This window comes from Hippopotamus amphibius, chromosome 15, assembly GCF_030028045.1.
Source record: "Hippopotamus amphibius kiboko isolate mHipAmp2 chromosome 15, mHipAmp2.hap2, whole genome shotgun sequence".
Lineage (NCBI taxonomy): Eukaryota > Metazoa > Chordata > Mammalia > Artiodactyla > Hippopotamidae > Hippopotamus > Hippopotamus amphibius.
The window spans coordinates 26,277,606-26,302,862 of record NC_080200.1 but is presented as its reverse complement, the minus strand read 5'-3'; the positions used below and the strand labels follow the sequence as shown (position 1 = coordinate 26,302,862).

Below are 25,257 nucleotides of genomic sequence, written 5' to 3'. Positions count from 1 at the left end.
GTTTTTTTTGTGTGCTCATAGTGTGATTGTGTGTGCGTGTCTTTCTGATTAGCCCTGCCCGCCAAGTTCACAAAGGGCCTGAGGAAGGAGGAGGCCACAGAAGGGACCACAGCCACACTGCGCTGCGAACTGAGCAAGGCAGCCCCCGTGGAGTGGAGGAAGGGGCCTGAGATCCTCAGAGCCAGGGACAGAGTGAGCTTGAGGCAGGAGGGAGCCGTGTGTGAGTTGGAGATATATGGCCTGGTTGTGGCAGGTGCCGGGGAGTATGCATGTGTGTGCGGGCAGGAGAGGACCTTGGCCTCGCTGGCCATTGGGCGTAAAGACTGCATGTGGCCACCTGAATGACTTCTTTCTGCCACCTGTTCTGTGTTCTCCCAATGTCACTGTCGTCTCAGGGCTACAACAGCATCTGTCTGATCTGTCTCACAAACACACTGGCCAGCCCTGCCTAGACCCTGCGGGTACAGACCCAAGGAGTGGGTGGTACAAGAACCATGGCCCCCTCTCAAGGATGCACCAGCAAACCAGGCATCATGGTCCCAGAGAGCTGCTCTGGGCCACTGGCATGTGGCTGGGGCTGTGGATATGCATGGGCTCTGGGCCCAGGTGTAGAGTGCAGTCATTCATATTAGTGATAGATGTGCACAGCAGGAATGAGGTGTAGTGTTGGTGGGCTCAGGGAGCAGGTGGCCAGACAGGCCATGTCCTTCTGGGTGTGGTAACAGCATTTGATTGACCTTGGAGATTGTGTGGAGCCTCTGAAGAGCTCTGTCTCAGAAAGCGTGGGCTGCGTAACAAATACCACATACAGATGACTTACAACACACATTTATTGTTTCACAGTCTTGGAGGCTGGAAGTCCAAGATCAAGGTGTCTGTAGGGTTGATTTCTTTTGAGGCTTCTCTCCTTGACTTGTAGACGGCTGTCTTCTCCCTTTGTCCTCACCTGGTTATCCTCTGTGTATTCTTGTGTTCTAATCTCCTCTTCTTATAAGTCAGACTGAATCTCCTCTTCTTATTAAGTCAGATTGAAATAAGACCTTATTTCCAAATAAATTCACATTTTGAGTTCCTGGGGGTTAAGACTTAAACATATGAATTTGAGGGAAGACATGATTCAGTCCATAATACTCTGTCCCCTTGAAACCACCCCCCCCATCAAATGCATGTTCTTTTCACATGCAGAGCACATTTACCCCATCCCCAAAAACCTGAAAGTTTTAACTCATTCCAGTGTCAAGCTAAGTCCAAAGTCTAATCTAAATCTCATCTAAATCACATGCGTGTGAGACTGGAGGTACGATTCATCCTGAGGCAAAATCCCTCTCCCGCTGTGAACCTGTGAAATCAGAAAAGTTCTACGCTTCCAAAATACGTCAGTGGAACAGGCATGGGATAGATATTCCTATTCCAAAAGAGAGACATAGGAAAGAAGAAAGAGGCCACTGGTCCCACAGAAACCCAGCACTTAGTAGGACAAATTCTGTTAGATTTTAAGGCTGGAGAATGATTCTCTGGCTCAGTGCTCTGTCTTCGGGGCCCACCAGAGTGGTGACCTCACCTCCTTGGCCCTGGGCAGAGGTGGCCTCACCCTCTGGGACCATGGATGTAGTGGCAGCCCTTCTGACCTCTGAATTAACATTGGGATTATTCTTCCCAACTTGGAAGGGAAACACATGTTTATTGACCTATCGTATAGAAATCCAAGGTTCCATCATTTTGTCCCTTCTGTGTCTGATTAAGTCATGGCTGGCAGTGTTTCTGCTGATATAAAATTCTCAAAAGCCTTGTTGGTCTCCTTTACAATTCACAGGAGTCCGAGGTTTCAAATAAGAGAGCCTTCCACACAGCCTTCCTGGGTAATTCCCCCTCTATTCTTGGCTTTTGCTGAGATGGCTGATTGGATCCAGGGCTCATACTCATAATCTTTTTACCAAATGATTTTCCAGCCACACCCTTGGTATTCTCTCTAGAACAGGTGTTCTCATTTTTTGCAACTTCAGTGGGCTGAAAATTTTCTAAATCCTTAACTTTTGGTTTCCCTTTGCTTAAATACTTCCTTCTTCGATGGAACTCAATTTTCTCTCACGTTTTACCATAAGCAACAAGGAGCAATCAGTCTGTGCCTTCAGTGCTTGGCTTAGGAATTACCTCAGCTAAATATCCAAGGTCACTTGTAAGTTCTACCTTGCACAAAACTCTGGGACACAATTCAGCCAAATTCTTTGCTACTTTAGAAAAGAATTGCCTTTCTTCCAGTTTCCAATAACATAGTGCTCATTTCCATCTGAGGCTTCACTAGAAGCACCTTTAGCATCTATATTTCTACCAATAATCTCTTCAAGGCAGTCTAGATTTATCTAATGCGCACCTCAGCACTCTTGCAGTTGCCACCCATTACCCAGTTCCAAAGCCACGTCCATAATTTTAAGTATTTGTTGCAGTGGAAACCCACTACTGGTACCAAACTCTGAATAGCTTAACAACAAAACAGTGACTTTAAACATCAGAAAATTTTTTCCTCCCAGTCCTAGAAGCTGGAAGTCTGAGATCAAGGTGTGGGCAGGGCTGGTTACCCCAGAGACCCCTCTGCTTGGTGTGTAGATGGCCACCTTCTCTCCATGTTCTCACATGGTCATCGCTCTGTGTGTATCTGTGTCCTGATATCCTCTTCTTATAAGGGCACCAGTCATGTTGGTTGAGGTTCCACCCCAGTGACCTCCTTTTACCTCAGTCACCTCCTTAAAGAGCCCATCCCCAAATACATCTCCCTTCTGTGGTCCTGGGGCTTAGGGCTCCAGCATATGAACTTTGAGGGACATGATTGAGCCCAAAGCAGGGTATATAACCGGGGTGGGCTCTGGTCAGCTATACCTTGTGAAATTCACACTTTGCCTTGTGTTGGAATGGAGGAGAGGACTGCAGGATGGAGGGTGAGGGGCGTGGTGTGGAGGCCACAACTGGAATCCGTTGGAGTCTAGGAGATCTGAAGCAGGAGAGTGGGGGTCCAGTGGGGTCAGGAAAGGAGTGTGTGAGGTGGATGAGGTGGGGTGTGATGTGGGCAGGGAAGGCATGCAGTGAGCGCAGGTGTGGGCGGTGCTAGATTCACGCTCTACCTGGGATGCAGAGCATGAGTGAGGGCTGTCAGTGGGGCACTTGATGCCATGACTGGAAGGTGCCTCTTGGGGGTTCTCCCAGGAGAGATGTCCATTGCATTGTTGCATGTGTGAGTTGTGAGCCGCAGGAGCCTGGTTTGGACTCTGAGTGCAGATAAGGTCAGCGACTAGATAATATGAAAGGATGTAGGTAGGACAGATGCCCTCTGAGAAGACAAGGGGCCTGGATGGCACTAGAACCGTGCCACCCTGCACCTCACTGGGCAGGATACAAGATGGTCACACTGGCACACATGTGTTAGTCTTCCTCCTCCCACTTCTTCCACCCGTCCTGCTTCTATTTCCGTACTGAATGTTCAGGTCATACCCTCAATCCTTTAGAGGGGTTGATGGTTTCTGTCCATCAAACCCTCTGCAGCCCTGCCTGCTCAGTTCATCCAAGATCTGAAGACCAAGGAGGCCACAGAAGGGACCACAGCCACACTGCACTGTGAGCTGAGCAAGGAAGCCCCTGTGGAGTGGAGGAAGGGGCCTGAGACCCTCAAGGCTGGAGACAGAGTGAGCCTGAGGCAGGACGGAGCCGTGTGTGAGCTGGAGATCCATGGCCTGACCGTGGAGGATGCCGGGGAGTACTCCTGTGTGTGCGGGCAGGAGAGAACCTCAGCCACACTCACCGTCAGGGGTAAAGACCACATGTGACCACGTGGACTGGCATTGGGGAGCTGCCCATCACCCTGTGCTCTCAGTTCCCTTTCCTACCCTGCTCTCTCACTGTCCTGTTCCTTTTCCTTCTATAATTATTTTGTTGTCCCTGTCATATTCCCTGTCTGTTGTGTGGCACATGTACAGCATGGGCCTTTTAAAGTCACAGTCCTCAGTGTGTCCTGGGCACACCCAGCAGGTGGTCCATGTCCCGTTGGGCTTTGTGTCCTCTATGTACTGTCCACGTCCTGTTCCTTCTGTGTGTTCAGAGAGCGTGATGGAGTTTGTGTGTTTCTGACCATCACCAGCCCTGCCCGCCAAGTTCACCAAGGGTCTGAAGAAGGAAGAGGCCGTGGAAGGGGCCACGGCCACACTGCACTGTGAACTGAGCAAGGCATCCCCCGTGGAGTGGAGGAAGGGGCCGGAGACCCTCAGAGCCGGGGACAGAGTGATCCTGAGGCAGGATGGGGCCATGTGTGAGCTGGAGATCCATGGCCTGGTTGTGGCGGATGCCGGGGAGTATTCGTGCGTGTGTGGGCAGGAGAGGACCTCAGCCACACTCACCATCAGGGGTAAAGACCCATGTGGCCAAGCAGAGCTGTGTTTTGGTGTCCTATTATTGACTTCATGGCATCCTCCTGCACTCATCCTACCTCTCCTCCTTGTCAGTGTCACCCTCCTCACATAACTCCATGGAATTCCTTCCTCTTTCCTGAGCTGTTGTGTGAACCACGAGAAACTAGCATCTGAGCTACTTCCCACCCCTCGTGTCCCTGCAAGTTCTGTCCTGTTGTCCTGTAGGAGCCCATGTCTTTTCCTCTGTTGTCATACCCTGTGTCCAATGTTCTCCTGAGACTCTGATGTTCTGTGTTCGTCTGACCCTGTCCAGCCCTGCCTGCTGAGTTCATAGGAAGACTGAGAAGCAAGGAGGCCACAGAAGGGACCTCAGCCACACTGCACTGTGAGCTCAGCAAGGCGGCCCCCGTGGAGTGGAGGAAGGGGCCCGAGACCCTCAGAGCTGGAGACAGAGTGAGCCTGAGGCAGGATGGAGCCGTGTGTGAGCTGGAGATCTGTGGCCTGACCGAGGAGGATGCTGGAGAGTACTCCTGTGTATGCGGGCAGGAGAGGACCTCGGCCACGCTCACCGTCAAGGGTAAAGTCCACATGTGACCACGTGGACTGGCATTTGGGGACTGCCCATCACCCTGTGCTCTGTTCCCTTTCCTACCCTGCTCTCTCACTATGCTGTTCCTTTTCTTTCTGTAATTATTTTGTTGTCCCTGTCATGTTCCCTGTCTGTGTGGCACATGTACAAGTTGAACCTTTTAAAGTCACAGTCCTCGGTGTGTCCTGGGCACAGCCAGCAGGTGGTCCATGTCCCGTTGGGCTTTGTGTCCTCTATATACTGTCCACGTCCCGTTCCTTCTGTGTGTTCAGAGAGCGTGATGGAGTTTGTATGTTTCTGACCATCACCAGCCCTGCCTGCCACGTTCACCAAGGGTCTGAAGAAGGAAGAGGCCATGGAAGGGGCCACGGCCACACTGCACTGTGAACTGAGCAAGACATCCCCCGTGGAGTGGAGGAAGGGGCCGGAGATCCTCAAAGCCGGGGACAGAGTGATCCTGAGGCAGGACGGGGCCGTGTGTGAGCTGGAGATCTGTGGTCTGGTTGCGGCAGATGCCGGGGAGTACTCGTGCGTGTGTGGGCAGGAGAGGACCTCAGCCACTCTCACTGTCAGGGGTAAAGACCCATGTGGCCAAGCAGACCTGTGTTTTGGTGTCCAGTGTTGACTTCATGGCCTCCCCCTGCACTCATCCCACCTCTCCTTCTGGTCTCAGTGTCACTCTTGTCATGTAACTCCACGGAATTCCTTCCTCTTTCCTAAGCTCTTGTGTGAACCATGAAAAACGAGCATCAGAGCTACTTCCCACCCCTCATGTCACTGCAGGTTCTGTCCTGTTTTCTGTTGAAGTCTGTGTCTTTTACTCCATCCTGTCATGTGCTGTCCCCCCAAAATCTCTGGAGAATCTGGTGTTTTCCACACCTTCCAACCCTCTTAGCCCTGCCCATCAGGTTCATAGAAACATGAAGCCTGAGGAATCTGTGGAAGGTGTCACAGCCACACTTTGAGTGGACTGGGCTGAGGGAAGCCATAGTCCATGGCATGTGCTTGTCACACCCAGCATGTGGCCTGTGTTCAGTAGGGTTTTGTGTCTTCTTTGTGATGTCCATGTCCTATCTAATCTGTGTGTTTAGAGAACATTATAGTGTTTGCATCTTTCTGACCTTCACAGCTCTTCCCACCAAGTTCACAAAGGGTCTGAGGAAGGAGGAGGCCACAGAGGGTGCCACGGCCAGGCTGCACTGTGAGCTCAGCAAGGCGGCTCCCGTGGAGTGGAGGAAGGGGCCCGAGACCCTCAGAGCTGGAGACAGAGTGAGCCTGAGGCAGGACGGAGCCGTGTGTGAGCTGGAGATCTGTGGCCTGACCGAGGAGGATGCCGGGGAGTACTCCTGTGTGTGCGGGCAGGAGAGGACCTCAGCCACACTCACCGTCAGGGGTAAAGACCACATGTGACCACATGGACTGGCATTTGGGGGCTGCCCATCACCCTGTGCTCTCAGTTCCCTTTCCTACCCTGCTCTCTCACTGTCCTGTTTCTTTTCCTTCTGTAACTATTTTGTTGTCCCTGCAATGTTCCCTGTCTGCTGTGTGGCACGTGTACAGGTTGGACCTTTTAAAGTCACAATCCTCAGTGTGTCCTGGGCACACCCAGCAGGTGGTCCATGTCCCGTTGGGCTTTGTGTCCTCTATGTACTGTCCACGTCCCGTTCCTTCTGTGTGTTCAGAGAGCGTGATGGAGTTTGTGTGTTTCTGACCATCACCAGCCCTGCCCGCCAAGTTCACCAAGGGTCTGAAGAAGGAAGAGGCCATGGAAGGGGCCACGGCCACACTGCACTGTGAACTGAGCAAGGCATCCCCCGTGGAGTGGAGGAAGGGGCCGGAGACCCTCAGAACTGGGGACAGAGTGATCCTGAGGCAGGACGGGGCAGTGTGTGAGCTGGAGATCCGTGGCCTGGTTGTGGCGGATGCCGGGGAGTACTCGTGCGTGTGTGGGCAGGAGAGGACCTCAGCCACTCTCACTGTCAGGGGTAAAGACCACGTGTGGCCAAGCAGACCTGTGTTTTGATGTCCAGTTGTTGACTTCATGGCCTCCCCCTGCTCTCATCCCACCTCCCCTCCCGGTCTCATTGTCACCCTTGTAGCGTAACTACGCGGAATTACTTTGTCTATCCAGAGCTCTTGTGTGAACCATGAAAGATGAGCATCAGAGCTACTTCCCACCCCCATGTCACTGCAGGTTCTGTGTTGTATCCTGTTGGAGTCTGTATCATGTTGGAGTCTGTGTCTTTTACTCTGTTTTGTCATGTACTGTTCCCCAAGAATCTCCAGAGAATCTGATGTTCTCCACACCTTCCAACCCTCTTAGCCCTGCCCATCAGGTTCATACAAACATGAGGCCTGAGGAATCTGTGGAAGGTGTCACAGCCACACTTTGAGTGGACTGGGCTGAGGGAAGCCATAGTCCATGGCGTGTGCTTGTCACACCCAGCATGTGGCCTGTGTCCAGTAGGGTTTTGTGTCTTCTTCGTGATGTCCATGTCCTATCTAATCTGTGTGTTTAGAGAACATTATAGTGTTTGCATCTTTCTGACCTTCACAGCTCTTCCCACCAAGTTCACAAAGGGTCTGAGGAAGGAGGAGGCCACAGAGGGTGCCACGGCCAGGCTGCACTGTGAGCTCAGCAAGGCGGCCCCCGTGGAGTGGAGGAAGGGGCCCGAGACCCTCAGAGCTGGAGACAGAGTGAGCCTGAGGCAGGATGGAGCCGTGTGTGAGCTGGAGATCTGTGGCCTGACCGAGGAGGATGCCGGGGAGTACTCCTGTGTGTGTGGGCAGGAGAGGACCTCGGCCACACTCACTGTCAGGGGTAAAGACCACATGTGACCACGTGGACTGGCATTTGGGGGCTGCCCATCACCCTGTGCTCTCAGTTCCCTTTCCTACCCTGCTCTCTCACTATGCTGTCCCTTTTCCTTCCATAATTATTTTGTTGTCCCTGTCATATTCCTTGGTTTTTTGTGGCACATGTGCAGGTTGAACCTTTTAAAGTTACAGTCCTCAGTGTGTCCTGGGCACACCCAGCAGGTGGTCCATGTCCAGTTGGGCTTTGTGTCCTCTATGTAGTGTCCATGTCTTGTTCCTTCTGTGTGTTCAGAGAGCGTGATGGAATTTGTGTGTTTCTGACTATCTCCAGCCCTGCCTGCCACGTTCACCAAGGGTCTGAAGAAGGAAGAGGCCATGGAAGGGGCCACGGCCACACTGCACTGTGAACTGAGCAAGGCATCCCCCGTGGAGTGGAGGAAGGGGCCGGAGACCCTCAGAACTGGGGACAGAGTGATCCTGAGGCAGGACGGGGCAGTGTGTGAGCTGGAGATCCGTGGCCTGGTTGTGGCGGATGCCGGGGAGTACTCGTGCGTATGTGGGCAGGAGAGGACCTCAGCCACTCTCACTGTCAGGGGTAAAGACCCATGTGGCCAAGCAGAGCTGTGTTTTGGTGTCTGATTATTGACTTCATGGCATCCGCTGCACTCATCCCACTACCCTCCTCATCTCAGTGTCACCCTCTTCCCACAACTCCTGCGAATTCCTTCCTCCTTCCTGGACTGTTGTGTGAACCATGAGAAACCAGCATCTGAGCTACTTCCCACACCTCATGTCACTGCAGGCTCTGTCCTATTGTCCTGTTGGGGTCTCTTTCTTTTACTCCATCCCTGATGTCTGTGTCTATCTGATTGTCCTCAGCTCTTCCTGCTGAGTTCATAGGAAGACTGAGAAGCAAGGAGGCCGCAGAAGGGACCACAGCTACACTGCACTGTGAGCTCAGCAAGGTGGCCCCCGTGGAGTGGAGGAAGGGGCCTGAGACCCTCAGAGCTGGAGACAGAGTGAGCCTGAGGCAGGACGGAGCTGTGTGTGAGCTGGAGATCTGTGGCCTGACCGTGGAGGATGCCGGGGAGTACTCCTGTGTATGCGGGCAGGAGAGGACCTTGGCCACACTCACCGTCAGGGGTAAAGACCACATGTGACCACGTGGACTGGCATTTGGGGACTGCCCATCACCCTGTGCTCTGTTCCCTTTCCTACCCTGCTCTCTCACTATGCTGTTCCTTTTCCTTCTGTAATTATTTTGTTGTCCCTGTCATGTTCCCTGTCTGTTGTGTGGCACATGTACCGGTTGGACCTTTTAAAGTCACAATCCTCAGTGTGTCCTGGGCACACCCAGCAGGTGGTCCATGTCCCGTTGGGCTTTGTGTCCTCTATGTACTGTCCACGCCCTGTTCCTTCTGTGTGTTCAGAGAGCGTGATGGAGTTTGTATGTTTCTGACCATCACCAGCCCTGCCCGCCACGTTCACCAAGGGTCTGAAGAAGGAAGAGGCCATGGAAGGGGCCACGGCCACACTGCACTGTGAACTGAGCAAGGCATCCCCCGTGGAGTGGAGGAAGGGGCCGGAGACCCTCAGAGCCGGGGACAGAGTGATCCTGAGGCAGGACGGGGCCGTGTGTGAGCTGGAGATCCGTGGCCTGGTTGTGGCGGATGCCGGGGAGTACTCGTGTGTGTGCGGGCAGGAGAGGACCTCGGCCACGCTGACCGTCAGGGGTAATGACGGCCATGTGGGCTCACTGAGAAGCCTGTGTTTGTACCCTTGTCCCGTGCCCAGACTGGGTCCCCATGGGTGCCGGCCTCCTCTGTGCCTTGTGTCCTTTCCTTCTGTCACCCGCCTGCTCACCTGTCACAGCTCTGTTCATTGTCCTCCTGTCGAGTTCTGACCTCCAGCCACATGAGCTCCCATGGCTTAGCCTCGCTGTGGGGATAGCCTGCCCACCTTGTCCCCCTGTCCCACCCATCCTCATGCAGTCAACTTTCTCCCCATGCTCTGCAGCCTCTAGTCAGGATCTGAGGGTCATGGCCTTGTCCTGGGGGATCTAAGGAGATCCCCACCCCTGCACCTTGATAACCTGGAGGGATACGGGCCTGTCTGTGGGCTTCCTGGTGGAGGTCAGCATGGGAATAGCCTGGTCAGATCCAGAGCTCCTCTCCTAGCCCCCAGTTCAGTCCTTCCTCCCCTTTGAGTGGACCCTGGCCCGTGATCCCACTCCCACCCCCAGCCTCCAGGAGCCTTGGCAGTGGGTCCTTCGGGCAGGTCAGGCAGCTGGGGTGAAGCCATGGGCCCCACCTGGCCTTGGCCCTCAGTGGGTCCGACTGGGTTTCGGGGTGCCAGTCTCCTGGCTGGGTGCCTGGGCACCAGTCTTGGGGCTGACCCTCTGTCTCCCCTCCACTCCCTGACCCTCACCCCACAGCCCCACAGGTCGTGTTCAGGAAGCCACTGCAGAGCCTGCAGGCTGAGGAGGGCACCTCAGCCAGCCTGCAGTGTGAGCTGTCTGAGCCTAGTGCCGCTGTGGTCTGGAGTAAGGGTGGTCTGGAGCTGCAGGCCGATGGGCGCCGGGAGCCACGGCAGCAAGGCCACGTGGCAGAGCTGGTGCTGCGGGACTTGCGCCGGGAGGACACTGGAGAATACAGCTGCACCTGCGGCTCCCAGGCCACCAGTGCCACTCTCACCGTCACAGGTGGGCCCCCCGAGGCCAGCCCCACGTGCTGTGGGGGTCCTCAGGGCTGCAACTCCACCCTGGAGGTGACATGGGCTTGTGCAAAGTGGGGCGGACCTGGACTGAAGCTCTCCATCCCCATCCCCTGCTACCCATCCCCGCTACCTGCGTACCTTTGGGCCCCCTGACCTCACTGCCGCACCTGCCCTCACATTCTCCCTCACTCCTGTAGCTGCACCTGTGAGGTTCCTTCAGGAGCTGCAAGCTCAGGAGGTAGACGAGGGTGCAACAGCACACCTGCGCTGTGAGCTGAGCCGGGCAGGCACCAGCGTGGAGTGGCGCAAGGGGTCCCTGCAGCTCTTCCCCTGTGCCAAGTACCAGATGGTGCTAGAGGGCACAGCCGCTGAGCTGCTGGTGCACGGTGCTGAGCAGGAGGACGCCGGCCACTACACCTGCGACACAGGCCACGCACAGAGCACCGTCAGCCTCTCTGTCCGCGGTGAGCTTCCCGTTGGCCCCTGCCCTCCCCGGGCCCCCTCGGCCCCCATGGAGCCAACAGGCACCTTGATGGGCAGCCCTAAACGCCCCTCCCTGGCCCCCCAGCCCCCAGGCCCGTGTTTAAGACGGAGCTGCAGAGTGCGGAGCAGGAAGCGGGAGGTGTGGCCCGGCTGTGCTGCCAGCTGAATAACTCGGAGCCGGGGGCTCCTGTCCTGTGGCTCAAGGAGGGTGTGGAACTGCACATGGGTCCCAAGTATGAGATGCAGCGCAAGGGAGCCATGTGTGAGCTGCTGATTCACGGACTCGAGGCCAAGGACACAGGCGAGTACACCTGCATGGTGGGCAGCCAGAAGACCTTGGCCTCCCTCAGCGTCAAAGGTGAGTCCTCCCCGCCACACCCACGCCCCTTGTAGCTGCTCTGGGGGCACATGTGGCGCATCCCAGCACCCCATCTTGCCAGGTGCTCTTCCGGGGTGGCTCTGAGACCCCAGGGTTACAGGCTCTCTCTGCTCATTTATGCACCACTCTGGTGCTGGTGCCCATAGAGAAGCACGTCGACGGCAAGGAAACTGTGGCCCCTGAAGCACCGCCCTGCCTCTCTCCCCACCCCGGCCTTGTCAGCAGTGGGGCAGGCTGGCCTGGGCCACCCTCTGTGAGCTCCTGCCCGTTTGTCCCGAATGTCTTGCCTCCCTGATGTCCAGTCTACCCCAACATCTCGGGCTACCCCAGAATCACTCGTTCCCCAGGGCCTGGCTGGGCACAGGGTGGGAAGGAACAAAAGCAGACCACCACTCTGCAGTCCCTTGCCTGCGTCCTCCAGACAGAGGTGCCCGCAGCCCAGTCTCTGTCCCCAGTAGCTCGGTGTCGTGGGAGGGAGCTGTGTTTGTGAGCAGGTTGGGTGCTGAGTCACCTGTGGGGCAGATAGAGGCTGTAGTGGGAGAAGAGCATGGGAGTGCCTGGGAGGGCTTCCTGGAGGTGAGTTGGGGTGGGGGGCGGGGGAGTGTGGCCTGGCTGCTCTGGTTTGGCTGGTAAAGGCCCCCTCTGCCCACACGCCAGAGCCTGAGGTGACCATTGTGCGGGGCCTGGTTGACACCGAGGCACAGGCCGACGGGGAGGCAGAGTTCAGCTGTGAGGTGTCACGGGCCGGGGCCGTGGACGTGGAGTGGCGCCTCCAGGGCCTGCCACTGCAGAGCAACGAGGTGACAGACGTGGGCGTGCGGGCCGGCTGCACCCATACGCTGCGGCTGAAGAGCGTGACTCCCGAGGACGCGGGCACTGTCTCCTTCCACGTGGGCCTCCACACATCCTCTGCCCAGCTCACCGTCCGAGGTAGCCGGAGCCAGGCCTCACTGCTCACTGTGCTTGGGGCCAGAGCCTCAGGCCCTCCTTGGGCCAGGCCCTGTCGAGGGGCCCTGTTTGATGGCAAGGTTTCCTGCCTTTGAGGGTGGGGAACTGGTGGGGAACGCGTGATTCTGGGGTAGCCCGAGCTGTTGGGGTAGACTGATATCCAGTGTGCCTGTCTTCAGAGATGGGGCAGAGGTGCTGGGGGCAGAGCCCGGGGACTGGGAGGTGCTCCTGATGGTGGGGGCAGGGGCATCCCAGACACAGCGGCTGGTGCCATGCCTTTCCCCACCCCCGCCCCACGCAGCCCCTGAGGTGACCATCCTGGAGCCCCTGCGGGACGTGCAGCTCAGCGAGGGCCAGGACGCCCACTTCCGGTGCCGGCTGTCGAGGTCCTTGGGGCAGGAGGCCCACTGGGCCCTGGGAGGGGTGCCCCTGCAGGCCAACGAGATGAACGACATCACGGTGGAGCATGGCACACTTCACCAGCTCACCCTGCACAAGGTGGCGTTCCCTGCACCTGCCTGCACCCCGCAGTGCTTCCAGGGCTGGGAGAGTGGGGAGGTGCCAACTCCAGTGGAATGGGGCGGGGGATTTGCAAAGTGGAGACGGTTGATATGGTGCTGCCAGGCTGACACCCCCACCTCTGCTCCCACAGGTGACCCTTGAAGATGCCGGAGCCGTCAGTTTCCAAGTAGGCTCATGTCGCTCAGAGGCCCAGCTGAAGGTCACAGGTGGGCAGCCCCCTTGGACACCCAGCTTCCCTGCTTGTGGGTGTCCACGTTTCCCTACTCAGGGAACTGCTGGCAGGTGGTGAGGCCAGAAATCCGAGCCTTCCAGCAGTGATCTTGCTGTGGGGTGGCAATTTCCACTGTTGGCCACGAAAGCCACTGGAGGTGGACCAGTGAACATCAGCTTGAGAAATCCTGGTGTGCGGGGGGTTCCTTGTGTGGAGTCCGTGCTGTGTGTAGGAGGGAGATGGGGAGTCTGCCTGCTGGGGACTCGGGCCCTGAGGTGGAGGCAGGGCCTCCTGGACTTCCACCCTCCACATAGCTGCTCCTGTGATACAGGGCTGTGTGCTCTTGTCCGTGTTTACACACGCCTGCACCCCTGACAGGCTCCCAGATGTTGATACAATAGCACACCCATGACATGTGAACGGTTTGGGGCATAGTGTACCTGGCCTCAGGCATACAAATAGGATTTAAAGACCTTCAACTTGTTATACCTTGTCCCCAGAGTTGGTCAGAGTTGATGCCTGGCTGTGAGAGACCCTTCCCTGCTGTCCTACGCCTGATTCTCATACTGGTCCCATCCATCTACTGTCTACTGACCATCAACCCATCCACCCATTTACCATCTATCTATGCATGCATGCATCTGTCCATCTCTCTATTCCTTCCTTCCATCCATCCATCCATCCATCCATTTATCCAGCATCCGTCTATTAAACTATCCATTCATCCACCATCCATCATCTACCCATCCAGCCAACCAACATCTCTTAACTACCATTCATACATTTATCCATCCACCATCGATCTTTCATAAATTCATCCATCCATCCACCCACCATCCATCAATCTAACCATCATTCTGCTACCATCCGTCCCTATGTCCATCCATCTATCCATCCACCTATCCATCCATCTGTCACCATCTACTCATTCATCCACGTATCTGTCCATTTATCCATCCATCCATCCGCCATTCATTCATCCATCCATCCATCCATCCATCCATCCATCCATCCATCCATCCACTATCTGTCCATCATATGTTTACTATTTACCTTGAGATGGGCCAGAAGCAGTCTGCTCTCAGGGAATCTCCAGTCTGCTGGCGGAGTTGTACATGGAGACAGTGTCCTGAGTCCCAGGTATCCCTACCCCGAGTCTTCATGTGGCCAGCTCTGTGGCTTTGGGGCTGGGAAAGGCTCCAGCCTGCAGAGCCTTCAAGTTGGATGATGGGAAGGGGCAGTAGCCTGGGTGTCCTGAGCGGAGCCAGGCCAGGAAGGGCCTCGTGTGTTCGTCAGAGTGGGTGTCTGTGAGGGGCAGCATGGAGCAGATCCCACTGAGGGCGGTGCCTCGGCCCCTCTCAGCCAGGTGTCTCCAGGCTCATGTACCGACACCAGCTGTGGCTTCAGGCAGAGAGCCGTGGGGTTGTGCAGATGTGCAAGCCTGGGAATCGTCTGGAGATGGGGGTGGGTTCAGGATACAGTCAGATGTGCAGAACATGGAGAGGCTGGAGTGGGCCTGGGACTAGGGTATGGACGGTGCGCGCCTAGCAGGGATGTGGAGGGCTTCTGAGGGAGAGCCTGACTGGAGCGGGTGTGCAGGCACAGAACAGACATCTGGGAAGCCCCCTGGGCTCATGCGCTGCCGTGTGACGTGTCAGGGGGAGTTTGCCAGTCTTCATTAGGGCCCCAGAATCCTAGGGCCGGAGGGGCCTTAGGGGACATCTGGACAAATGACCCTCTGGGGATGGGAGAGGTATCTGCCCCCACATCCCCAGGAAGGAGGGCTCACTTCCCAAGCAGAACCCCTTCCTTCAGAGAGGTGGCCTTGCCTCTCTGTCCCACATCGAACCCCATAAAGATTGCAGCCGTGGGACTTGGGGCATGTCCATTCTGCCTTCTGAAAAGGGTGTAGGTGCAGGTCATTGGTCTCCTTTGATGAAACCAAACATGTTCTGAAGGAGGCTCTGGGGTGCAGGGGGCCTAAGCTGACTCTCCAAAGGCTCACTATGGGTGGACTGCATCTCTCATTCTGTGAGCAGGGGGTGCCAGCTGGCCTGGGTGGATCTCTAGACCCCAGCCTCAGGCTGCCTCCAGCATGGTAGACCCAGGGTGGGCCCAAATAGTGGACCCCAGGGTAGCCCCACAGACCCAGGGCACCCCAGCTCCCCTCCTTTTGCCCTCTTGCACAGAGGCAGCACCGTGCCTGGTACGTGGCCTACAGAACGTGGACGTCTTTGCGGGGGATGTAGCCACGTTCTCCTGTGAGGTGTCCCATGCAGGTGGGCTGGAGGCCCACTGGTGGCTGGATGGGACCCTGCTGCAGGACGGCCCCCAGAGTGCCATCTCCGTGCGTGATGGGACCTTCCACTCCCTCACGCTCTCAGGGCTGGGGGTCGCTGACTCAGGCACCATCACCTACCGTGCAGGGCCCCTGGTCTCCAGGGCCAAGTTGTTGGTCAAAGGTACCAGCCGATGGAACCCTGCCCTACGCTGGAGCTTCTGCCCCTGCTGCCCCTGCATGCTTCCTGCGGGCTCCCAGGGTGGGGGTTCAGGGACTGGCCCCCAGGACACAGACTGGACATCGCTCCATGTATGCCATGGCGGTGGGGGGCGGGGGGGCGCTGTGGGTAGGCTGCAGTCTGACTTGGTGGATGAGAAAGAAGGCCAGACCAGCAGTGAAGCTGGAGGTGACCCCATTCCCACCTGCTCACAGGGCCCTGGTGCAGCTGCCTCTCCCTCAGGTACACACCCAGAGAGCAACCTGCAGGTGAAGGCAGCCTCCCCAGCCCCGGGCGTGGCCTGCGCTCTCCTTGCTTGTAGCTGCTTCCTCTGCTGTGGCCCTGGTCAGGGTCTCGTGCCCTTCTGGGAAAGAGCTAGGCACTGGGGAGGGTAGTGGGCTTCCTGGGAACTGCCTCAGTCCACTCCCAGTGAGGGTATTGGGCACTCTTGGCACAGCAGCCCAGCGTGGCTTCGACGGGCATATTCATCAACTGGCCTCCTCCATGCTCTTGCAGAGTAAATGTGGACATTTGCCCAGGTGCGAGGGGCAGACCATTTGTTGAATAGGATTCCAGCAGATGGGAGGTGGGATGGGAGCCCCGACGGGGCAGGCGACAAGGCCTCTGGGGGGATAAGTTGGGCTGGGGGTGCCAAGTGCCCCCGGGAGCTGTGGCCCCTGAATGGGCCCAAGGGCTTTCAGGAGGGGTGGCTGTGCCCTACTGGGGCAACATGCGCCCTGAGCTAGAGGAAGAGGGGGCTCAGGGGGCACAGGGGCTGGGAGGGGCCCAGCGGATGGAGACGGAGCCAACAGTGTGGTCTGCTGTGGGTGGGGGGGTGTGGGGGCAAGCTTTGCCCCACGTGGAGGGCCCTGGGTCACTGTGGTGGGGCCCCTTTCTACCACTGCCCTGCTTTTGCTTGCCTCTGAGTCGCTGATGCTGACGGCAGCGGGGGGTGGGCCGTAGTCACACTGCTCCAGCTGACGCGTGCCTGGCCTATCGGCCGACAGATCCCACGGTGGAAGTGGTCAGTGCCATGCAGGACCTGGCAGTGGAGGAGGGAGGCCCGGCCGAGCTCCTCTGCCAGTACTCGCGGCCCGTGCAGGCCACGTGGAAGATGGACGAGCAGGAGGTGTGCGCTGACGGGCGCCGTGTCATCATAGAGCAGGACTGGACCGTGGCCAGGCTGTCCTTCAGGCCTGCCTTGCCCTGCGACAGTGGCATCTATTCTTGTGAGGCCGCGGGCACCCGCGTGGTGGCCCTGCTGCAAGTGCAAGGTGAGGCCGCCTGGCGGGCAGCCCCAGGCCCAGCACTGTTATGGCACAGCTCACGTGCAGCTGTGATGGTGGGCCAGCAGGCAGTGACACTGTGCTAGGAAGATGGGCTCCCATTAAGCAGATGCCAGGCCGTGAGCACACCCACCCAGACGCGTCCCCTCCACAAGCAGCCTGATAGGACAGGACCGCTGGAAAACACAAGGGCAGAGGCGGCTTTAAGAAGCTGCACCCAAAATAGCCTATGGGGGAGAGGTGGAGGCAGAGGCAGGCAGGGAAGCAGCCCCCAGGCAGCCGGGTGGGTGGGGAGGCCTGGGGCCTGTGGGGCCGTTGTCGGGGGGGGCTGTGTCCTAGAGCGGAGAAGGGCCGCTGGGCTGAGCTCCTTGAATACTGGGTTCAGACCCCAGCTGTGCCCCTTCCCAGGCTGGTCACTCCGAGGACACTGTGAGCCTCACTTCTCCATCTGCAGCACCGCGAGGATACCCTATGGGGGAACAAGGAGGGGACAGTGTGCGCTGCCGCTCTACAGGGGAGGAGATGTCACTTGGCTGAGGCCACTTTCTATTGGGGAAAACCTGAAATGTCCCCAGTGGAGGGTGAGCTGGCAGTTGTCAGGCAGCTGTCGGGGCCGTCCAAGCTGGGAAGAGCAGGTGACACCTGGTCTGGGCCACTGGCCACCTGAGGTCACTCACGCCCCATTCACACATGAGTTCAACAACCAAGTTTTTAAACTTCTTCTTTTTTGGTCCCTGGGGGCACAGCAGTGAACAGACAGAACTCTCTCCCTGAATTAACAGGTGACATTCCTGTGGGAGGTGAAGGAATATGTGAGGGGAGCTGTGGGCCTGGGCCTGAAGGAGGCAGTGGGGGTGAGAACTTGGGGACATCTGGGGCAGAGCCTTCAGGCCTCAGGCAGGGAGCACAGAACAAAATGTAGAGAAACAGGAGAGGGAAGGAGGAGGGAGGCCTCGGGGGCTGGCCGCTGCTGCTTTAAAAGCTGGGATTTTATAGAAATCAAGCAGCCTTGATCCTTAGATAAGAGCTAAAGAGGGTGAGCTCCAGCGGTGACTGCAGGCCCAACCTTCCCCCTCCCCCCACCCATCTCCTCATGGCCACGAGCAGCTGCAGCCCTGATGGGGCTGGTGGCAGCCTTGCAAGCTCAGTGGAGGTGTGGGATGCACTCCTGAGTCCCCATTGGTTCTGTCAGTTCTGACTTGGCAGGGGGCAAAGGAGGGTGGCAGGAGAGGGATGTGGACGGGCCCTGTAGGTCCTCTGCTCTGAGATGCCCTCCCCTCTTAACTCCTCGGGGACCCCTGTCCCGCGTGGGCACCCCTGCCTGAGGGGTGTGTGGACTCTGGATGAGCTAGGAGGGAGCGTCCGGGCTTTGTGCTGGTTCCATTCGGGGTGCATACCCCAGACCGCAGTTGGGTCTGTGGGCCTGCAGCTTCAGCCAGGCTGTCACCCCCTCAGTGACTGCAGTGGCTCCTTGATGTCGTGTGGGTCAAGGCCAGACCTCCCAGCATCCCGTACAGCCTTGGGTGATGTGGTGCTCCTTTCCTGCCTGACTTCACCCCGGCCTATTGCCCTCCACCTTGTTTTGTGTCCTTCACCCCACTGGCCTGGCTCCCTGCTGCCCGCCGTGAATCCCTCTTCATTCCCATCATGGTGTCCACTCTTGTTGCTTCTCCTGCCTTGGACACCTTTCCTCCCTGGCTCATTCATGCCCATCCTCAGAGAACCACCTCCTCCAGGAAGCCCCCCTGGACTTTGAAGTCCACTGGATCACCTTCGGTACTGGTGGCCTGTCATGGGAGTGGGCTCTTGGAGGTGGCAGGCCCTTGGGGACCAGACTCTGAGCTGGATCTGGGGCCTGGCATGCCCAGTCCTGACATCATGTCTTTCATGAAAAAATGCATAGCTGCTTAGTACTGACTCCTGGACCATGTGTACAGGAGAATTAGGGCAGGCTGAGAGTTAGGGCAGAGGTCTGTCTGGTCCCAGTGAGTGAGGGGAGCAGCCCAACAGGTCTGCTAGCCCTGGCTGGGGGAGGAAAGGAATAGAACACTTTTCCAGAGCCCCATGCTGCAGCAAAGCTAAAAGGCATAGTCCTCTGTCTGGGTTTGAGCTGGGCTGTGGCCCCCAGTGAATTTTCAGTCTGTGAACATTTGTGAGGCTTCTTACCTGTGAGGTGGGGAGGTCCCTCCTTCCCAGCCACAGGCCTGGGGATGGTGTGGGGATGGGCAGGGCCTCAGGAGGTCCCTGTGTGGCTACTCCAGGTGGACACCCAGATGCCTGCCACCTGGCTGCATTCTCTTGGCCCTTTGTTCTGAGGGGGGCTCTCCCCTGTGACTCTTGGGGGTGCCAGGCAGGGGAAGCCCTGAGCACGCTCTGAGCCACCTTCTTCCTGCAGCCAAGAACACTGTGGTGAGAGGCCTGGAGAATGTGGAGGCACCCGAGGGCGGGGAGGCGCTGTTCGAGTGCGTCTTGTCCCAGCCGGAGGTGGCTGCCCACACCTGGCTGCTGGACGACGAGCCGGTGCGCACCTCGGAGAACGTCGAGGTGGTCTACTTTGAGAATGGCCTGCGACACCTGCTGCTGCTCAAAAACCTGCGGCTGCAAGACAGCTGCCGGGTGACCTTCCTGGCGGGGGACATGGTGACATCTGCGTTCCTCACCGTCAGAGGTTAGAGCTGTGGGGTCGGGAGGGTGGGCTGGGGCCAGAGCGGGAGGGTGGTCCTCTGCGATCCCTCCCACCAGATACCATGCCTCAGGGATGGGGGGGGTGCGGTTCCGGAGCTACAGGGATGGGGGCGCGGTTCCGGAGCTACAGGGATGGGGGCGCAGTTCCGGAGCTACAGGGATGGGAGCTGCGATTCCGGAGCTACAGGGATGGGGGGTGCGGTTCCGGAGCTACAGGGATGGGGGCGCGGTTCCGGAGCTACAGGGATGGGGGCGCGGTTCCGGAGCTACAGCGATGGGGCTGCGGTTCCGGAGCTACAGCGATGGGGGCTGCGGTTCCGGAGCTACAGGGATGGGGGCGCGGTTCCGGAGCTACAGGGATGGGGCTGCGGTTCCGGAGCTACAGGGATGGGGGTGCGGTTCCGGAGCTACAGGGATGGGGCTGCGGTTCCGGAGCTACAGGGATGGGGGCGCGGTTCCGGAGCTACAGGGATGGGGGCGCGGTTCTGGAGCTACAGGGATGGGGCTGCGGTTCCGGAGCTACAGGGATGGGGGTGCGGTTCCGGAGCTACAGGGATAGGGGTGCGGTTCCGGAGCTACAGGGATGGGGGCTGCGGTTCCGGAGCTACAGGGAGGGGTTGTGGTTCTCTACAGTGCCTCCCACTGATACCCCACTGCAAGAGTGTGGGAGGGCGGGGTTCTGGGGGGTCGGTCTCTGAGACCCCTCCCGTGGGATAACTGGGTGCAGGGGTGCTGGGGGTGGAGCTGGGACTGCAGGGGATGTGTGCGTCTCTCAGACCCATCCCACCAAATAGTGCACGCTTTGGGGGGTTGGGGGGGGGGTGGGCTAGGGCCACTGTGTGGGGACTTAGGACTCTTCAACCTCTCCTTCCAGATACCGGATACCACACTGCTTGGGTGCAGGGAGAGGGGCTGAGGCCAGGGATGCAGGGGGCATGAGCCTCTTGGAACCCTCCTGAGAGATCATGTTGTGGGGGGTGCCGCGGGGGGTGGGGTTGTAGGAGGGGCATAGGTTACTGAGACCCCCTCACTGGATATTTGGCTGGGGGTAGTAGGCGAGGGCTGGGGCAGCGGGGGAGGGCTGGGTCTCAGACTCCTCTCACTGGCTGCTTGGTCGGGGGTGCAGCTGTTGGGGGGGAAAGCTGGGGCTTCTGGGAAGGGCATCAATTTCTGAGACTCCCCCACAGGAGCCTGGGGTGGTAGTGTTGGGGACGTTGAGCTCTGAGGCCACTCCCACCTGAGGCGACGCGCCCTCCACTGCTCGGGTGTGATGGAAGCGGGTGGCGTGGGTGTCTCTGAGCGCCCCCAGGCCGCCCCTTGGCTCCTGAGCTCACACTACCACCCCGCCCCCCCCTGCAGGCTGGCGCTTGGAGGTCTTGGAGGCACCCCGGGACGTGGCCGTGCGAGCCGGGGGGCAGGCCAGCTTCAGCTGCACCCTCAGCGAGACGGTGCTGGTGGGCGAGGCGACCTGGTACATAAACGGAGCCTTGGTGCAGCCGGACGACGTGGACTGGACAGTCACCGCTGAAGGCAGCCATCACTCTCTGCTTCTGCACCAGGCCCAGCCGCACCACGCCGGCGAGGTCACCTTCGCTGCCCGTGACGCCGTGGCCTCCGCGAGGCTCACTGTGCTGGGTGGGTGGCTTGGGCCTGCCTGCTGCAGCTTGGGTCCAGGGCTCTCAGGGAGACGGGTCGGGGGACAGGAGGTTTCAGCTTCAGAGGCTGTTGGGGGCTCTCCGTGGCCCCCCACGCTGACTGGGCTCTGGGCCCACAGTCTCCCTGTGACTCAAACACACCTTCCTCGCGCCCTCAGAAAGGCCAGCTGCTCACAGGACTCAGGGGTGGACCCCACTGCGCCCTGGGAGCAGACCCCAGGGTGGGCAGGGCTGCGTGCTAACTGCTAGCCACTGCACTGACCCTGTGCCTCCTCCCCGCCCCGGCAGGCCTCCCTGACCCCCCAGAGGATGCCGAGGTGGTGGGGCGCAGCGGCAGCTCCGTGACGTTGTCTTGGGTGGCTCCCACAAGCGACGGCGGAGGTGGTCTCTGCGGCTATCGCGTAGAGATGAAGGCAGCGGCCACGGGAGAGTGGCGGCTGTGTCACGAGCTGGTGCCTGGGCCCGAGTGCGTGGTGGATGGCCTGGCCCCCGGGGAGACCTACCGCTTCCGTGTGGCCGCAGTGGGCCCGGCAGGCTCTGGGGAACCTGTGTACCTGCCCCAGACAGTGAGGCTTGGTGAGTTGCTGCCTTAGTCCTGGTTTATGAGGGTGGGGGTCCAGCCTAGAGCCTGCAAGGCCTCCCTAAGCTGGGGGCCCTGCCCACCTCCTTGCTGATGTGCTCCTCCTGTTCCTGATCACTGTCCCCAGCAGAGCCCCAGGAGCCCACGCCTGCCTCCCCCGCCGCCCCTGCCCCCGAGAGCCTGCAGGTGGCAGCTGGAGAGGACCTGTGCCTGGAGTGCGAGGTGGCTGAGGCCGGTGAGGTGGTCTGGCTGAAGGGAACAGAGCGCGTCCAGCCCAGTGGGCGCTTCCAGGTTCTCTGCCAGGGTCAGCGGCAGACGCTCTTGATTCAGGGCTTCTCGGCAGAGGACCAGGGCGAGTACCGCTGTGCCCCTGTACGGGACCCGGCGTCGGTGGCAGCTGCCGCCTTCCAGGGTATGTCTCCAGGGCCCGGCGTGTGTGCAGGAGAGGGAGGAACCCTGGGGTATGGAGTGGGCCAGCTGTCTTGCTCACTGTTCTCTCTCGGGGAGCTGCGGGAGTTCCTCCTGAGGACACTGCCTCACACCAAGAAAGAGTGAGGCCCAGCGTGGGGAGATGCACAAATCGGTGTGGCCCAGGCTCCTAGCAGAACCCATATCGCTGGCATCTGAGGTCACGTTGCTCCCCAAGTGGGATCCTGGCCAGTGCAGCCCTTGGTGCCCGCTGCTGGGTCTTTAAACCCCTGGGTCCCTGCACTCTGAGCCCCCTGCACCTGCGCTGACCCTAGCCTGGTGCTCCCTGTGTTCCTTCCCTCCTGTCCAGGAGGGAGACTGAGGCCTGGCTTGAGCAGGGGAAGCTGCAGGCCTACGGAAGCCCATTCAGAACCTCTAAGACCTAGCGAAGATTGTGCATCAGAGCTCTTGGGGGCCCAGGCAGGCAGCAGAGGCCTGTAAAGGGAACCATAGTCAGCAGTCAAGGCCGGCCTGGGGTCATGGCTCTGTGCCTGCCTGACTGACCAGCCTCCCTGCCCTCCTCAGTGGTGCTGACCCCAGGATCTGAGGATGAGGTCCCCACACAGCCCAGCCTGCCCCCTGAGGCGGCCCAGGAAGGCGACCTGCACCTGCTGTGGGAGGCCCTGGCCCGGAAGCGCCGCATGAGCCGTGAGCCTACGCTGGACTCCATCAGCGAGCTGCCCGAGGAGGACGGACGCCCCCAGGGCCTGCGGCAGGAAGTGGAGGAGGCGGCTCCGGACCTCTCAGAGGACTATTCCACGGCTGACGAGCTGGCACGCACGGGCGAGGCTGACCTCTCACACACCAGCTCTGACGACGAGTCCCGTGCGGGCACTCCTTCCCTGGTTACCTACCTCAAGAAGGCTGGGAGGCCCAGTGCGTCCCCACTGGCCAGCAAGGTGAGTCTCCAGCTTGACTTGCAAGGAAAGGCCTGGGTCTCTTAGATCTTTACCACTGCATCGTTCATCCACATGTCATCTGTCCACTGCTGTCCATTGTTCCATCCACCATCCATTTATCCATTTGCCCACCCACCCACCATCTGTCCACCCAGTGGTCATTCATCTACCCAGCCATCTACTATCCACCTATGCATCCATCCATCCATCCATCCATCCATCCACCTGGCTGCTAAAACTTTTTATCTAAAGAGCTGGATCCAGTCTCTCTGTGGTGTTCCTCACAACTCTGTCCTGCTCTGGGGAAAGCAGTTTCAGGAGAGGCTTGCTTTTTGGCAGCAACAGAAACCGTCAGGCATTCGGCCTCAGTGAAGGTAGTGCAGCTGACAGCAGGCCAGCAGGCAGGAGGCATGCTGGACCAAGATATGGAGCCGGGGCAGGAGACCTGGGCTCCGCTTCCCCCTGCCCTGTGTGTCCCTGCAACATCCTTTCTTACTGGTACCCTATCTTACCTGTGCACACAGGTGGGGGCCCCAGCACCCCCCTCTGGGAAACCACAAAATCAGCAGGAGAAGCCAGCTGCAGTACCCCCACCACCAAGAGGTCTGAGCGTTGGGGACCTGAGTGACCCGTCCATGGACAAGGCGGCAGTGAAGATCCAGGCTGCCTTCAAGGGTTATAAGGTCCGGAAGGAGATGCAGCTGCAGGAGGGACCTGTGTTCTGCCGCACGTTTGGGGACACCGTGGCGCAGGTGGGAGATGTCCTGCATCTGGAGTGTGTTGTGTCCAGCAAGGCAGATGTGCATGCCCGCTGGCTGAAGGACGGTGTGGAGCTGACTGACGGCCGGCACCACCACATTGACCAGCTTGGGGATGGCACCTGCTCTCTGCTGGTCACTAGCCTCAGCCAGGCTGACGCTGGCCACTATACCTGTCAGGTCAGCAACAAGTTTGGCCACGTGACCCACAGTGCCTGTGTGGTGGTCACTGGGACGGAGAGTGAGACCGAGAGTTCCTCCGGGGGTGAACTGGATGACACCTTACGCCGGGCCGCCCGGCGGCTGCACCGCCTCTTCCGCACCAAGGGCCCAGCAGAGGTTTCGGATGAGGAGATCTTCTTTAGCGCTGACGAGGGCAGGGCAGAGCCCGAGGAGCCTGGGGACTGGCAGACGTACCGCGAAGACGAACACTCCATCTGCATCCGCTTCGAGACGCTTGCCGAGGCCCGCCGGGCAGCCAGCTGCTTCCGGGAGATGTTTGGCACACAGGGCACAGGAGTGGACATCAGCCTGTCAGAGCAGGGGCTGCATGGGGTGGAGATGCGCATTGACAAGGTGGCCCCCACCCCCGCAGCGCCTCCGGAGCCAGAGCTGACCACAGAGGCTGGTGAGTCTGCAAGCTGCCTGGGTCAGGGGTTGGGGGAGGGGAAGAGCACAGCCAGTGGCGGTGACCAGGGTCATCTGAAAACTCAAGGAGGTGGCTGGGCTTTAGCTTCTGCATCTTCTTTCACAGATGCAGCTCACTGAGCTGGGAAAAGCCCTGACTTTGGGGTTAGAGCTCAGTGTAAATCCCAGCTCTGCCTGGTACTAGCTAGCCCCTTTGAGCCTCAGAGTCCTATTCTGCGAAATGGATTCGGGAATACTGACTTCCTAGGGTTCAGGGTTTTTTTTTCCCCCATGAGGGTTTGAGGTGTAATCTGTATAAAAGGCGGGGTTCCACATAGTCCAGTCTGAGCCCCATTTCCCACTCCAGCAACTAAACGTTACTTAACAAGTCATGTCACTGTTCACTTGCAGCTCCCTGGGAACAGCAGAGGGAGTATCACCGATAACCCACAGCCTCATTCCTCCTCTGTAATTCTGAGCTGCAAGCGAGCTTCCCATCCCAGCCTACCAACATTGGCCTTCCCTTTATTTCCCCCTCCTCCCCGTTTCCTGTTTGCAATCTCTCTGGCCTCATGGTAGCTTGGGAAACAGGCTAGCAAAGAGAGGATTCTTCTAGAGCATGGGGAGGAGGGAAGAGCTCTGTTGGCAGAGACAGAATTCAGTTTAGCCACCCCGTCTGTGAGTGCTCATGTGAATGAGTGACATGCAGATCACGCACATTGACCCTCTGGGCAGCTGGGGCA

General features: G+C 58.7%; 1 protein-coding gene across 1 annotated transcript in view; it reads left to right on the top strand.

Moving 5' to 3' along the window:
* The window catches only part of OBSCN (obscurin, cytoskeletal calmodulin and titin-interacting RhoGEF), a 188,951-nt gene that overhangs the window by 116,836 nt on the left and 46,858 nt on the right, over positions 1-25,257 (top strand). The window contains 19 exon segments of the mRNA XM_057708594.1: positions 3,535-3,798; positions 4,127-4,390; positions 6,113-6,376; positions 6,705-6,968; positions 7,541-7,804; positions 8,132-8,395; positions 9,270-9,533; positions 10,235-10,501; positions 10,713-10,979; positions 11,084-11,356; positions 12,035-12,307; positions 12,627-12,823; positions 12,978-13,053; positions 19,238-19,510; positions 20,887-21,162; positions 21,471-21,758; positions 21,890-22,174; positions 22,756-23,129; positions 23,654-24,515. Of these exon segments, the coding sequence (XP_057564577.1) occupies positions 3,535-3,798; positions 4,127-4,390; positions 6,113-6,376; positions 6,705-6,968; positions 7,541-7,804; positions 8,132-8,395; positions 9,270-9,533; positions 10,235-10,501; positions 10,713-10,979; positions 11,084-11,356; positions 12,035-12,307; positions 12,627-12,823; positions 12,978-13,053; positions 19,238-19,510; positions 20,887-21,162; positions 21,471-21,758; positions 21,890-22,174; positions 22,756-23,129; positions 23,654-24,515 (5,559 nt within the window).